Source organism: Onychostruthus taczanowskii, unplaced genomic scaffold (genome assembly GCF_017590055.1).
Source record: "Onychostruthus taczanowskii isolate IOZ18803 unplaced genomic scaffold, ASM1759005v1 scaffold88, whole genome shotgun sequence".
Lineage (NCBI taxonomy): Eukaryota > Metazoa > Chordata > Aves > Passeriformes > Passeridae > Onychostruthus > Onychostruthus taczanowskii.
The window spans coordinates 2,970,956-2,985,867 of NW_024506773.1; the positions used below are offsets into that span (position 1 = coordinate 2,970,956).

The following is a 14,912-nucleotide window of genomic DNA, read 5'->3' on the forward strand; positions in this document are numbered from 1 at the left end:
CCTATGGAGATCTTTTCCATTTATTAGGAATTCTTAAGATCACTATTGAAAACCAATATATTTTCAAAACATCAGCTGTATCTTAGTAATGTGAAAATACTTAAGGCAGCTTGTTTGCCACGTATATCTTCTTCCAAATTTTATATTTGCTTTGTAGATCATATATGAGATCACATGAACAGGAACATGGAAAAATTACTCTTACAAAAACCCTTTACTAAAAGAATCACTTATTCATAAAAACCCTGTACCTGAAGCATGGTGTATTTCCACAGAATTATCTATTTTTTTTCTGAATGCATACATGAACCATCAAAAAAGCAGCCACTTCTTTAACAGTAAACAGTTGCTTTTGTTAGACTACCCCCGCCCTAAAAAAATGCGGATTTCCCTGTTCTAAGATCATAATTACTAAGCATTCCTCATACACTGCTTTAAAGCCATACCATGCAAAAAAATCCTGCCAAGGGTTTTGGCCCTCATTTTTTATCTTTCACAATCAATTTCATAACACTGACAGTTAAAAGAATAATAATAAAAGTCATCCAGATGTAACATACACCTCTGATGAGGGCTCTGGGCAATGGCTAATCCTTTCTAGCCATGTGAAACAGTGCAGACCTACAGTAAAAATTTAATCTACACAGACCTTCTCCAGAATTTCACAGAATATTTATATATACAGTAAGTGCAGTGTGGATTCCAGCAGGGACACCCATACATATATATATATATATTTTTTTTTTTTTTCCTTTCACCAACATAAATGCTATCTCCAGACATTAATTTTATTTATAATATGAGAGACCTCTAAAAGCTCAGTGTACACTCACAAAAATAGACAGATATGCACACACCTTTACAGATGAAAAATTATATAAAACAGGGTCCCTCACTGTTCTCGGCTCTGCAAAAATACTGCAGTCATGAATTAAACATCACCTTCTAAAGTTCTCTGTTTTGTGCCTCTCTGGCAAGGTTTCTGGGAACACTGATTAGAATCTGAATAGCTTTACATTACCTCCAACCTTAGGCCCACCAGCTGATCCTGGCTTTCTTGCACTGTTTGAAGGATTTCCTGGCTTTTTAGATGCCGGAACCTTGAAGGCTGAAGCAGCAGATGATGGCCTATTTCCATCCACTGACTCTTCATCATCAAAGCTTTTGTCTAGAAAAAGATATGTTAAATAAAAATAGAGCTATTAGAATGGGTGCATTTTAATTTCCTAACAAAAACTATTTTCCTTCACATTTCACAGAAAATCATAAAATGCATAAATAAAAACAAGTATTTATCAGTTTGTCCTGTCTCTGATCTAGGAATAAAATGACAATGGGAGATAAACAGCATTTTCCACATTTCACATTCTTATAAAATATTATTTTACCTTCCTAAATAACCACAGTAGAACTGAGCATAAAAAATGAATCCTACACATCCACTCCCACAAAGGAAAAATATCTTTGCACAGACTGAATATTTTTAACCATTTCTTAATATTTTCCCAAAAGGAAAGCCCTTAATATAATTTTTATCATTCCAGTCTACCGAAGAAAAATGCTTCTCCTTTTCCTTCTTTCACTCATGCATGCATTTTCTGCTACACATCCTCCCACAATGTGTCTAACTAGCACTCCCTGTCTCCTTCCTTCCACCCAGATTTTTCAACTTACAATCACAGATCCTCTTGCAGATCAGCCGCCTCATTCCTCTGATAGCTCTTCAATCCCCTCACCCTAGGACGGACCCAGCACCTCACATGGCCACATGCAGTAAATTCTTAATACTAATCAAAGGTTCTATCAAAATCTGCTCGCAAACACCCTAGATCCACCACTGAGATTTGTGCCGGCATCTTTCTCTCCCTTCCCTGCACTAGGTGCTGCACAACCAATGAGCTGCAAGGTGACATCATCTTCTGGGAGCCAACGCCAGAGGAAAAGGTGAAAATTCTCCATGCAAATAAATGCCTTCCCACACATGGTATTTGCCACTATTCCAATCCTTCGTTAAAATAATTAGACAGGCAGACAACATTCCGGGGCTTGCACTCCTCTTTCCTATAATTTCAGGTTTGTGTATTTTTAATCATGAAAGAAATTCATGCCTAGTGACTAAACAGTCTCAATTCAAAATATTGTGCCTTAAAAGAACCCCAACATATTCCAACAGTAGAACATAATGTTCTCCCCACTAATTTAAGAAAGAAGGATTTATCTATAAGCTTGAGCACAGAAAACATCCAGCCTATGGTTCTGATAATAAATAAAATGGGCGAGGCTGAGACACAGCTGCACTACAGTAATGAAATACTAATTTAGCATACTACCTGCTCCAAAACCTGCCATTTGTTAAAAAAACAACAACAGCAACAAAAAATTAATTGCAAAACTTCATAATCTCTGGAATGGTTAACTGTTTACCCTTTGCTTATTCAGAACTTGCTCCCAGGGAAATGTCAACTATATTTAACAATGCAGCCTCCCACAGGAAGGCAGCTTACATTAAAGGGTATAGCAAGGTTCTGTCCAGCAGCACTGGCAGCACCATCGAACGTCAGAGCACCCTGCATTTAACGTGTCCAAGATCACTGCTGCTATAGTTAGCACATTTTTCTTGCATTTGCCAAAAGCTGTGTTTTGCACTAATGAATCTCCATGATCAAAGAAATGAACCATCACAAGAAGAATACGGATGCATATTAACAAATTTCATTAACATTATTTCCCCCTCTGCTATAAACACTGATTTTTAAGTGAATCTTGCTAAGAGTAATTGTTTGGATCTGTAAACTCTCCGAATGGGAGGAAAAGGCATCAGCCTTCCCCCTCACTGTCCTGTGTGTTGCCATGGAAACAGCACTCCCGCTCAGCATACGGGCTGAGCCAGAATACATTTTGATCCTGATGCTTTTACTCTCACTATCTTAAATAGAACCAGACATCAAGATTTCGAGCAAGGAGAACCACTAACACAAAGGCCAGATTAAGTGAAATGACTTAAACACTGTCATAGAAGGGTAAATGGCAAGGGTTAATATCTAGGATACCTGCAGCATTACAGGTAGCTTCAAATTAGAAATATCTTGCAGATTTTTGAACAGCATGATCAGAACAACATTGACACGACTATGGAATCATGAAAACAGACCAAAAGTGAAAACAGGCTTTGCAAATAAAAATGGTTCTGTTGCTGCGCTTTCAAATCTGATGAAGAAATAAGCAAGACACTCATGCTACTACCCAACACAATGCAGCACTGATATACAAATATGGCACAAGCCTTTGAAACAATAAAGTTATTTGCAATACAGTCCTAAAACCAGAAAGTGAGCATTTGCTCATTTATGCAACAACTCCTAATCAAGAAAAATCTAGACAACCCCAAACAACTGTGTACTTTGGGAACCAGTGACTCAGACAAAATAATTTTATTTTTACCAAACAATTCATTATGAAGGAGTATCAAAACTGGGTAATTTTAGAAATTATTGCTCAACCCCAAAATGTGCAAACAGAATTCTAGAAAAAAAAATCAAAAGCAAATGCTTCAACCTACTGATGTGCTGTGTATATTAGAGGATACATGAAATAATGTTCTTGGTAATACTGTCAAATTACTTTGCCTAGCTAATGAATATTTTTTCATACATTTAAACAATTCTTAACACTGGATTAAAAATCTACACTATGAAATAGTTTTATACAGTTTTTCAGTCCACACGAAACTGATCTTTTTAAAATAAATGTATATTTTTCTTAAGATACACAGAACTGATTTGAAGATCCAAAACCCGAAGTCTGTATTTACAGCACTTCATGAAAACAGAGCATTACACTTGCTTCCCCTACAATGCACCTTCCACGTGCTCTCACTCATCTGCAATGATCCACTTGCTGGTAGATCCTGTAAAAGCATTTCCATGTACTTCAGCATGGAGAAGCCCAGCTCCAGTTGTAACTGTTGGTCCCTAGGGCATAATCAAGGAGCAGTTCTGCTCAATCTGGCTTTACTACGTGCCTTTGGCTGGCCAAGGGAGCAGGGATGGAGCTCCTGACAGCCAACACAGAGCATGGGGGTCGCTGTATTTCAGTATCAAACTGCGCCTCTAATGTTAGTTTTATGCAGCCTACAAACAAAATATACCTCTACAATAGAAGTCATAAAAGCCTAAATGTAACTGGCACTTTGAAGGAAAACCATCTGAGAGATGCAAACTTTTTTCATTCTAAAATGACTGGATAATTTTAATTCTAGGTCATTTTAACACTTTCAGAGTATCAAATTTTAGGTATGTAAATAGACCTGACAGCTGAAAAAGCATTATCCAAATAGTGTTTTAAAACAAACCTCCAAGGTACTAAAAACAAAAAGCTGTATGAATTGCTAGCAACCCACAGAACACATTAAAGGCAAAACACAATAAAGACACTGAGCCTCAGTGTAATCCCACAACATGTTTTTGTACTTGATATGCAGTATTTTAAACCACAGTGCATAAGGAGTTTTGGAGGTAAGCACACCGTACAGAGAAGAGCCTGGAATCTTGTACTGCCAAAACCTCCTGAAGAAACCTGGTGAGCAACAAATGCTTTCACTCTGGTACAAGCTCTCTTCCAGATGAGCAACTTCAAGGCAGGGGAAGAAAAATTTCAAGAAAAAGTTGTTTTTACCTTCACAAAGCTAGGAACTCAGGATTCAAAATCTGACCATTAGAAATTTTCTCTTCTAATGGAGGGCAGATATATGTCCATAGAGGACGCTCTGCAGGTACAATGCACCAAGTGAACTGCTATCAATGAACTGCTGTGCATTTCTACAAAACCTCTGAAGAGTTGTCTAAGAAATCTTTCAGTAAAAGATCTACCAAACCAACCTGCAGGACACATCAGAACCCAAAGTCGACCACACTTTCAGACCTTATGATTTATCAAAGTTATTTGAAGATTAAATCCATGCAGACAGACCAAAACTTGAACTATCACAGAGCATTAAACACTAAAATTCTTAAGAAACAAACTACGTCATTTGAACTAAAAATAAACAAAGTATATATGCTATCTTCCTTATAGCATTACTCTTGGGGGCCAGATCACAAACATGTAGTGTATGTTTTCTGAAGTATTCAGAGAGATAAAAGCATAAATGTTTATGATGAAACTTGACATACAAAGAACATTTTAGTACTCCCAATATTTTAAACTCCAGAACAATCTACTTACTGTGATTTGCCTATACAGCACTAAAGGTAATTATGTATCCAGTAAATGTAAAGATATATACAATGACAAGGAGAATCTAGAGAGAAATCTAAAGTTTTTCATATCCAGAGAGAAAAAATATTTCATTTTCAAAGAAAATGACATTAGAATACATTTGTTGTTACTGCAACTCAAGCCTCCACCTTAGCTGGTCTGAAGATTCGTATAACTAGTGTGACATTGTTATGTAAGACTTTTAAGTCATAGTTAATAACAAAAAAATAAAACACAGTATCACCTACACAGCAGTACAAATACAAGATCTATATTCTACCTGTGCTACTCAGCAGTAGGAAATCAGAAGTCAACTGATTTAAAGCAGATCCTCAAGTGACACGAGCGCAAAAAAATGGATCCCCTGCACCAATACTTAACTAAAGCTGGCAATAAAGGCAAATCTGGATACTGTTTTCAGTAGCAACATATTACATATCTAACACAACTAGGGCTGTAAATACCAACTTGCCGTATTTTACTGTAGATTGACAAGAGTCAGACTAGAGAACACAGTATACTTAATATTTACGTATTTAATAAAACTGCTTTTAAACTGACTGCTCAAAACATTTGTATCAATTTTACTTCAATAACTGATCATGATAAGCTTTACTAACAAATACTGTTTTTTACCTACTGTTAACACTTCCTCTTTCACACCACAAAATATTTATGAGGACGGCTGCAAAATCCTGCCTAAGCAAAAAAACCCCAAGTAGATGAACTCTTTAAATTTCCTAGTCACTCCCCCTTTCTGTGCCTACCAAGACACCCACTGGCAGTCTCCCTTCAGTGACTTACAAACACAGACTGCATCAATTACTTGGAACATCTGGGACTGGATCATTAGCTCAATTCCAGATGAACTGGTGCGGCCTACAACAACTTCTGTCAAGCATGAAAATGAAGCCGCAAGCACTACACATGCATCAAGTTAGCTGATCCCTCTAATCCATACTTCAAGCCAATGCCCCGCATCATTTAGGGAGAACTTTATCCCTTACACATCAGGCATTCCATACAATCCAAATCTGTTTGTCCTGACACAAAGGACAGGATTCATTTGCCTAAGCACAGTCATCTAAAACCAGTTTAGACAGTCCTGGGCATCCTGTCTGGTGGCCAGCTGACATTCCAGAAGGCCACAGATCTCTTGCAGTTCTTGTGTCACACCCGGTCACTCTGTGTGGCTACTGAGGATAGTGCAAGGCACCTGGAGTGGCACCACACACCTATGGCTGGACAGATGAATTGCACCTAAGAATCTTCAGATCTATCATAAAAGCATCATTACTTGGCATCCTCCCCGTGCCACAGCAGGTCTTGGGAACCTAAACCATTTGGAGACAAATCCTCATGCCCAAACAAAAGCCTGCTTCCCACAGTGATGGAGCATGGCACTCCTTGGGGACAGTAGTGGAGGCACAGAAGTAACGTGAGGCCACATACTGACGGATTTTACTTTGTGTTACCCCCTTTCCTCCTCTTTGCCTTCCTGAAGGAAGCAACTGCACCAATGACAGTGCTGGCAAATGGGTCTCTTCTGTGCAACACATGCTGGTGCTTACCAACAAAATCTCAAACTCCTACCAGAACAGACTCCTCCTTCTGCCTCACAGGGGATAGACGAGATAAAAAAAATACCAATGAGAACAGTGTTTGAAGAACAACAAAACTTTGTACAAAAAACCCCCAGAGTTCTTCAACCAAACATATTCTTTCACATGCTATTTTTCCAGGCAGTTCCAGTGTCTTAAAAAAAAAAAAAAAAACAAAAAAAACCCAAAAACCACACAAAGAATCAAAAAGGCAGCAATTAAGGGGAGCAAGAGTCAGTAATAGGAATAACGCAAACACTTATCAGTTAAATTTTGCTGTTGATCTGATCTCAAATTTTAATTAAGTTCCTTAGTTTTTCAACAAGCAAAGCTCTCCTACAGTCCATTGATCAGTTACAGCACTGAAAGAGGCTCACATCTGCTTTTGGGGTTTGTTTTTTTTCTGTTGTACACATTTGATCTCTTTTAAAATATGATCCTCAACGAATAGGACAAAATAAAAGAAGGAAAATGAGGAAGAAAATACTAGGCCTAACAAACATTTTAAAAAATAAATATTTAGGAGTGGCAATGGTACATGTAATAATAATTATCCACATTTAATACAGGCCTATTCTAATGACATTAGTAGTTTATCTATTCTGCTCCACAGTTTCATGAAGGATTATGTTACAAAAAGATGAATTAAAAAAAAATTAACATATCCCCAGTATTATTTTCCTAATCCCAAAGAAAAGTTAGTCTTACAGTTTATATTACTACTGTCTGGATAAAAGACAAGACTTAACTGCAGGTTTCAAATACAGCTGCAATAAGCTCAAATAAGCAACTGAGCTCATTTTGCTCCCAAGTAAAGCTTCATTCCCATTTCTAGCTCTAGAATATCTCCTGTAAACCCAAGCACTTTTCTAATTTTTACCTATTAAAGACAGTTTCTGCAAATCTTGCCATATTTTACATTTTTACAATATCTCTGAAATTACCACAGTCCACATGTTTAAATTAATTAATAAATCACTTAGTCCTTTCTAAATTCTTGCAATTGGACTTTTGTCCAAATGTGTAACATTTCCCAAATGTTACTGAACATTTCCCAGCAAACTTACTGAAAACTGAAGATACAGTCAGTATCAGTGTGCTTTAAAAATCATCAATTTCACTTTCTTGACATCCTTCCTGAGGCCCGTTCAATGGCCTTCTGAATCAACACTTAATAGTCTACAACCTATTCACAAACAAAGCACCATTTTCTCAGTAAAAGAAGAGAAAGATAATGAGGTTCTCCAGAATTCATGACAAGGTCAACATCTAAAATAGAATTCAAGATTAAACAGCAAGGCTGAAAATAAAACTACGTAACGTTATTGTTTTTCAACATCTGTACTGTGCTATTGCTCTAGGCCATGCTATTTAGACCACACTGCACTATGTCCAGCATTAACAAGTCAGCTGCCTTTTAGGCAGGGCGAGGGCAAAAAAAGGTGTAGGAAGGACACAGACTTGCCTTGCAGAAGAAATTAAAGACTGAAAGTTTTTGGCATTTTAAACACACAGGTTGAATCACTAACTGTAACACAGAAACTGATGGGATACTCCTCTCTTTTAGCACGAAGTAAAACATGCCTACCACAGCACAAATGTTTTGCTCTCTTAGGAAATACCAGAATTAAAGCTGAGAAAGACAGTAACCTCTGAAGCACTCAAGATTTCTGCTAAATGAGTGAGTATTCCCTCAGAGAGTTTCCCCTATCCAGACACTGATTAAAATGAAAGCAGGTAATTCACTTGAAAACGTGATATAGAAAAGAAAGAAAAAGCCCTAACAGAACTTTTACTTGATGCCTGGTGAATTTCTGTTAGCCACTTTATACATAAAAGATTCCTAATTTCCATCAAAAGTGATGGTTTATTTAACTGTTGAAGCCTTCCTGAATTCAGACCCCACTTGTGGCCAAACCCTTTACTCCGTTGCTTATGGTGCCTCTAAAAAAGCTGCCACTTAAAGTATCTTCTTGAAGTATAAACTCCACTATTTGCATTTAAATTATTCTGTAAACCAACGGCCAGACTTTGCTCAGTAGGTCTGATTTAATTTCTGTCTTTATTATTTCATCTCCAGAAGTAATTTGATTTCTTTCTTCACAAATTCTTTTTGCTTATACATCAAGTATCCAGCTCTCAACAGCACTAGCATTTTCTTCAGTGAATCTAATGACCTATTTTACAACCAATAGATTCATCACAAAAATACATTTTATCTAGAAACCACTATCCATAAACTGCAATAATACAGCTAGCATTATTGATGTATATAAGTACAGAAAGTAGCAAAAAGAACCACCATATTTACCTATCTGCAGCTAAGTCAACCAAACAACTGATATCCATTGAGAAACTATTCAATTCAGGACATTTCCAGTACTTAATTCAGTGACACAGAAGCACCTGGGCTTAATGACTTGAATTTTCAAACTATCAATTACATCACAGCAAGGGTAAGAGAGGCACTCATAAGTACCATGTTCATTCATCTTTATTGTATATCACAAGTGTATGTGATAGGGAAGGGGCACTGGATATATGTAACATAAATGAGAAGGTTTACAAACAGGGAGCTTAAATTGGGATTTAGTGTTAGAGCGTGACAGTGACAAATGTAAGTCTGCCATCAGAGAGATCGTGACAGCAGCTAACATTTGCATTAGTTTTTAGTGTGGCCAATTTCCGCACGTTCAACTCCACTTGCATGTTGAAAATGTAAAACAGCAAGGCAGATTGACAAATGAAACACAGACCCTAGAAGCAGAAAGTGCAATATGAACACACAGCAGATAAAATATTGAGAGATTTATTTTTCTGCATTTTACATCCATGTAGTTCAGGAATTACAAGTTAGCATTTGAACATAAAAACATGCATGCCACAGCACAGAATGAAAGGAGTTGTTAATTGCCTTTCAGCTCACTGATCCACCTGACCTCTATCTCACATAGTTAGAAGTAGAGATTAAGAAAATATGGCAAATTATCTTTCTTTTACTCTCAATGCTGCCACTTCACTTGTGGGTAATAAAACTGGTGGTTTTAAGAGGCCCAACTCTACTCAAACTAGACTTCTTAACATAGAATCATAGAATGGCTTGGGTTTTAAGGGACCTTAAAGATTGTCTAGTTCCAACCCTCCTGCCATGGGCAGGGACACCTTTCACTAGACCAGGTTGCTCAGAGCTCCACCCAACCTGGCAGTGAATTCCTGCAGGGATGGGGCATTCACAACTTCTCCAGGCAGCCTGCTCCAGTGCCTCACCACCTCAAATGAAGAATTTCTAGTCTAAATATACCTTTTCCAGCTTAAAGCCATTCCGCCACGCCTTTGTAAAACACCCCTCTCCAGCTTTCCTGTAGGCCCCCTTTAAGTACAGGAAGGTGCTGTGAGGTCTCCCTGGAGCCTCCTCTGCTCAGGGCTGAACAACCCCACCTCTTTCAGCCTGTCTTCACAGTAGGGGTGCCCCAGCCCTCCCATGATCTTTGTGGCCTCCTGTGAACTCACTGAACAGATAACGTCCCTTGACCTGCTAACTACTCTGCTTTTGATGCAGCCCAGGACAGAACTGGGTTTTGGGGCTGCAAGCCCACACTGCCAACTCATGTCCAGCATCTCATCCAACAGCACTCCAGAAGCTAAAAAGCTCACACCAGATCAGGAAAATCTGAAGTGCTTGGTATATGGCTAGGCAGCCTTAGTAGCTGCCATTTCTCTAATTTTGTGGGAACATGATCCAACCCCCAAATAATATACAGAGACTGTTTCTCACAGTGTTTCTAATGAGTTTGTAAATATTGACTCCACAATGCTAAGAAATTTTAAACAAAAACAACCTACACAGAAATGTAGAAAGTTTGGCCTTTAAGTTCAATAGCAAACCTCACGCTGTGTAAGTTCATTGACCAAAGGACTTTTATCAGGTCAACAAACAAGACAATCCATAATGATAAAAGGATTTTTTGTCAAATAGAAATCTACTCATGCTCATTGCTTAGGCAATCATGGAACACCATGCAGCTCCTGACGTGATGAAAGCAAAAATACCTCATTGAAGAAAGTAATGTTTTTCTGCAGGCTCTTAAGAGCTTTGCTCTACAACTTCAGCCCTTCTCATCTTTCCTCAGGCTCCAACTATCCATAACTTTGAGGGCTTTTAAGTGTTTCTCAGTTGAACATAAGAATTTTCACATTAATTAAATAGACATGAAAATCTTGTTGTCTACACTCCGTATAGCTGGGAAATTCCTGTGAGTTTTAAATTGTAGTTACTTCTTGTAAGAGTCTACATACGCAGCTGGTTTTCAAAAGGCACTTCGAAGGTATCGACTGATCTTTCCAGCTGTTGCTATGAAAGTGTATTTTGATGAACAAGCTGGGCAAAGAAAGCAGAAACAAAATCCAAACCACAAGTCTTTAAGATGCTTACATAAACAGAATACATAGAATGGAATTTCTGATTCAGGTCAATACTACAGGAGACCCTTCACCTCTGAAAGTATTTCAGACACTGAAATGATCCACATGTTGCTTACTTGCTCATCAGTATTTATTAAAAATAACATGTAACAGTAAGGAAATACTCCCGGTATTTCATAGATAACAAAGATGAAAATAAACCCTGCAAGGCAAATATCCAATCAGTCAAGTGGAAGATTTGTGCAACATCTATGAAAGGAAGCCCTTAGTAGGCCTTAAATTTCTCCTGTGGCTGTTCACAATTCTAATGGGATTTTTTTTTGTTTGTTTGTTTTTTTTTTTTTCACAAAATGTACTTTAAAAAATAACAATGAACAACCCCCCCCACCAAACAACCAAAAACCATGTAATATTACCAACAGTCTGAAATAAACAAAAACATGCAGATAGAATGGAAAACACCAAAATAATTTTTTTCACTCTGTAACTTGTTCTTAAAAGCTAATAAAAACTGACTCCAGCACTCCAGATAACCGACACTTTTGGGTGATCAATTAAACATATGTGGAAATCTTTTTAGTGAACTCATGTTTCATCTTTAATGAAAACAACAACCACCACCACAACCCACAAAATTCCCTGACATTTTGAAAACGTCATTTAGAAACAGGAAGACAAAACTTGCAGTTATTACCCTAGAATATATTAAAAGAAAATCAGGTGCACTTATCATTCTAGAAGCTATGCTGGTTTTGAGAAAGCAACTGTGTCTGTCATATGTTAGTGTGTTTGCAGCTCTGTTTTTTAAATAAAAAATGCTCTGAGTTGCACCTTGAATTCTTCCTTGAATTATTTTTTCTATTCACATCAGTCTTGAACCTTGCGGTATTCATCCTTTCTCTCTGTCCAGCTTTTCATACAGCCTTTGGCTTGTTTACACACTCCCTCCCTCTCCCACTCAGCCGCTTCACTTTCCCACTGTTCTTTTACTGCTATTAGCAACAGTACTTGCACTCTATAGACAAAACACAACTCAGAATCTATGTTAATCACCGGCAGTAGCATATGACCTTGCTGTGCAAAGAAGCTTTGCACTGGTTCGGAACAGGAATCCCATTCCAGCTCACGGTATCTGTCCTTGCTCTCTCAGGCACAGCCATGTCCCAAACCATGTGCCCACCAACCACTAATAACAGAGGAGGAGTGGTGGGGAGCAACTACAGGAAAAGGAGAGCCACTGCACGTGTGGTCAGCGTGGTAAAGAAAACACAGGCCCAAACAAGAACAGAAAAGGGAGCAAGTGATACACTTCTATCCCACACAAAAACTTCTGCTACTCTTTATATTCCCACACCCAGGAGATGGTCCTGAATGGTACAAAGTACCACAGTCACAGCCTGACCAATTTCTAGGCCAGTGTAGCAATTGCTTTATTATCATCATTCACAGGACTCGGTTCGTTTAAAAAGGTCTCCTACCAGAGGATAAGAAAAATCAGAAATACACCTTAGAAATCCACATGTACTAAAATAACATATATATTTTAAATCAAGCTAATATCCCAAACATCAATGTAGCTTCTGTACCTTTAATATGTCCAATCTCTTTTTCAGTCAAAAGTAAAATATTAAAGCTGTACAGCACCCACTTCACAGAAACTAGTTAATCAGATTAAAGACTTAGGAAGACAGCCTTCCCTCAGAAGAACATCAGGGAATGGAAGATAATTGTTCTCATGCTTTAGGACCATGCATACATTAATCAAGTATTTTGAAAGAAGACAAAACACAAATTTTGATATGCATATGCAGTAAGACAGAAGGATAATTTCTATTCATAAACCAGTCACATACGCTTTATCATCTAAAATCTGAAAAGTGCTTTAAGTCATGAAACATCAATACATTATATGCCATTTACATAAAAATACACTAATAAATAAAGAAGTGCTTATTCACTATATGATACAAAACAGTATACCTATATACACTAGTGCAACAAATGTGTGTACCAAATATGTCCTCTTACAAAGCTGATTATATGCTTTTAGATAACCCTCAAATACCTTATGTCTGGTACTGCAATATGTTTAGTACATCTTAAGAAAATCTATGTCTGATCTTCCCTGTAAGGCCATTTGTAGTTTTAGGCAGATAATTTTGTCTTTATCCTAATTACCTTGCTCAACTGGGATCAAGGCAGTTCCTCACCTACAAATCACAGGGTAACATAGCCACAGACTGCCAAAAAGGTGAGGAAACACCAGTGGAAGCTGCTGAACTACAAACCCTGGAGAGAACGCAAACACGATGTGCACACGGTGATTCCGTTCGCCACCTCCTCACAGCAGCCTAATCTGGTTACCAAAGGATAATGGCAGAGATGCATTATCCTCCCCAAGGAACAAGGAAACCAGAGCAAGGAACAGTTCCTGGCTGCTTTTCCTCAGCAGCCTCCACAACTTGCAGGGCAATCACAGATCTCCACTCACACAAGCATGTGAAAGGCCTTTAAGACCGAGGCAGCGCATGCTTTCCCACTGGCATGCATGCACTACAGCAGAAGTTACGGTCCATTTGTTTGCTGGGCCACAAGCACAGGATTATATTTTTCCCCCTCCACATTCTTCCAACAATAGCTTGGAGAGCTTGAGACAGTTAACATGGGGGCAAACAGAAAATCTGGTTCTTCTCTTTAATCTTCACTTGAGAAATCAGACTAAGATTCAACTGCTAAGCATCACATTTTATTTACATTTCTGCTTGTGCTCAAGAAAACTGGAAAAAAATTTCCAGAAAGTTCCAATAAGCCAACATCTTGCATTCAAGAAAAAACTGACATTACCACTTCTAAATAGCATTTCCTAATATATTCTGCAATTCTGTAATACATCCAGGCTGATAAGGTGAGCAAACCAAATAAAACAAGTCAAAGAATCTGCTCTCTGGAGTATCTGCACAATGCCTTCAGCCTAGTCTCACAAATATTAAGTTAAACATACATACTGGCCACAACAAAGTGACATTTTGCCAAGAAAAGACATTTCTCAAAGGCTGCAGAATCACTAACCATAAAACATTTTCTTCTATGTTGCATCTGTTAGGAGGATATACAGAATAGTTGCAAAACAAAAGACCACAGCCAAACCATCATTAAATTTAGAAAAAAAGATTAAGAAGTTTTCTTAACAGTAACTAAGGTTTTGTTTTCCCTTGCAGTTTTATAATACAACATCAGAAGACTGAATTCCTTGCAAATGTGGTAAGCAGTAGTTTTAAGAGAGACCAACAGCTACATAATCATCCTACACACTGTTAATTGTATCTGGCATTATTGCTCAAAGCTCCTACACAGAATGTCAGCTGACTGCCTGAACAGTACTTTGTTCTTAGTGCCTTTGTTAATGACGAATTAAATTATACAGAAGAGAGCTCCACAACCACCCTCACTTTATAAACCTCGACCATTACAGAACGACAAAAATCCTACAGCTCTGTCTAGAGAATGCAGTTATTTCTTAACATGCTACAACTTGTATTCTTAATCTGCAAGTTACCACAATTCATGTTTACACCATGGAGAACTGTGTTGCCTCACAGGAAGGAAACAAAGATGAAGAAAAACATTTCCAAG

General features: G+C 37.9%; 1 protein-coding gene across 25 annotated transcripts in view; it reads right to left on the reverse strand.

Moving 5' to 3' along the window:
• The window catches only part of CLASP2 (cytoplasmic linker associated protein 2), a 144,683-nt gene that overhangs the window by 87,568 nt on the left and 42,203 nt on the right, over window positions 1–14,912 (reverse strand). For all 25 annotated transcript variants that reach the window (XM_041425197.1, XM_041425194.1, XM_041425193.1 and 22 more), the window contains one exon: window positions 1,022–1,168. In XM_041425197.1, coding sequence (XP_041281131.1) covers window positions 1,022–1,168 — 147 coding nt within the window. The remainder of the gene's footprint in view (window positions 1–1,021; window positions 1,169–14,912) is intronic.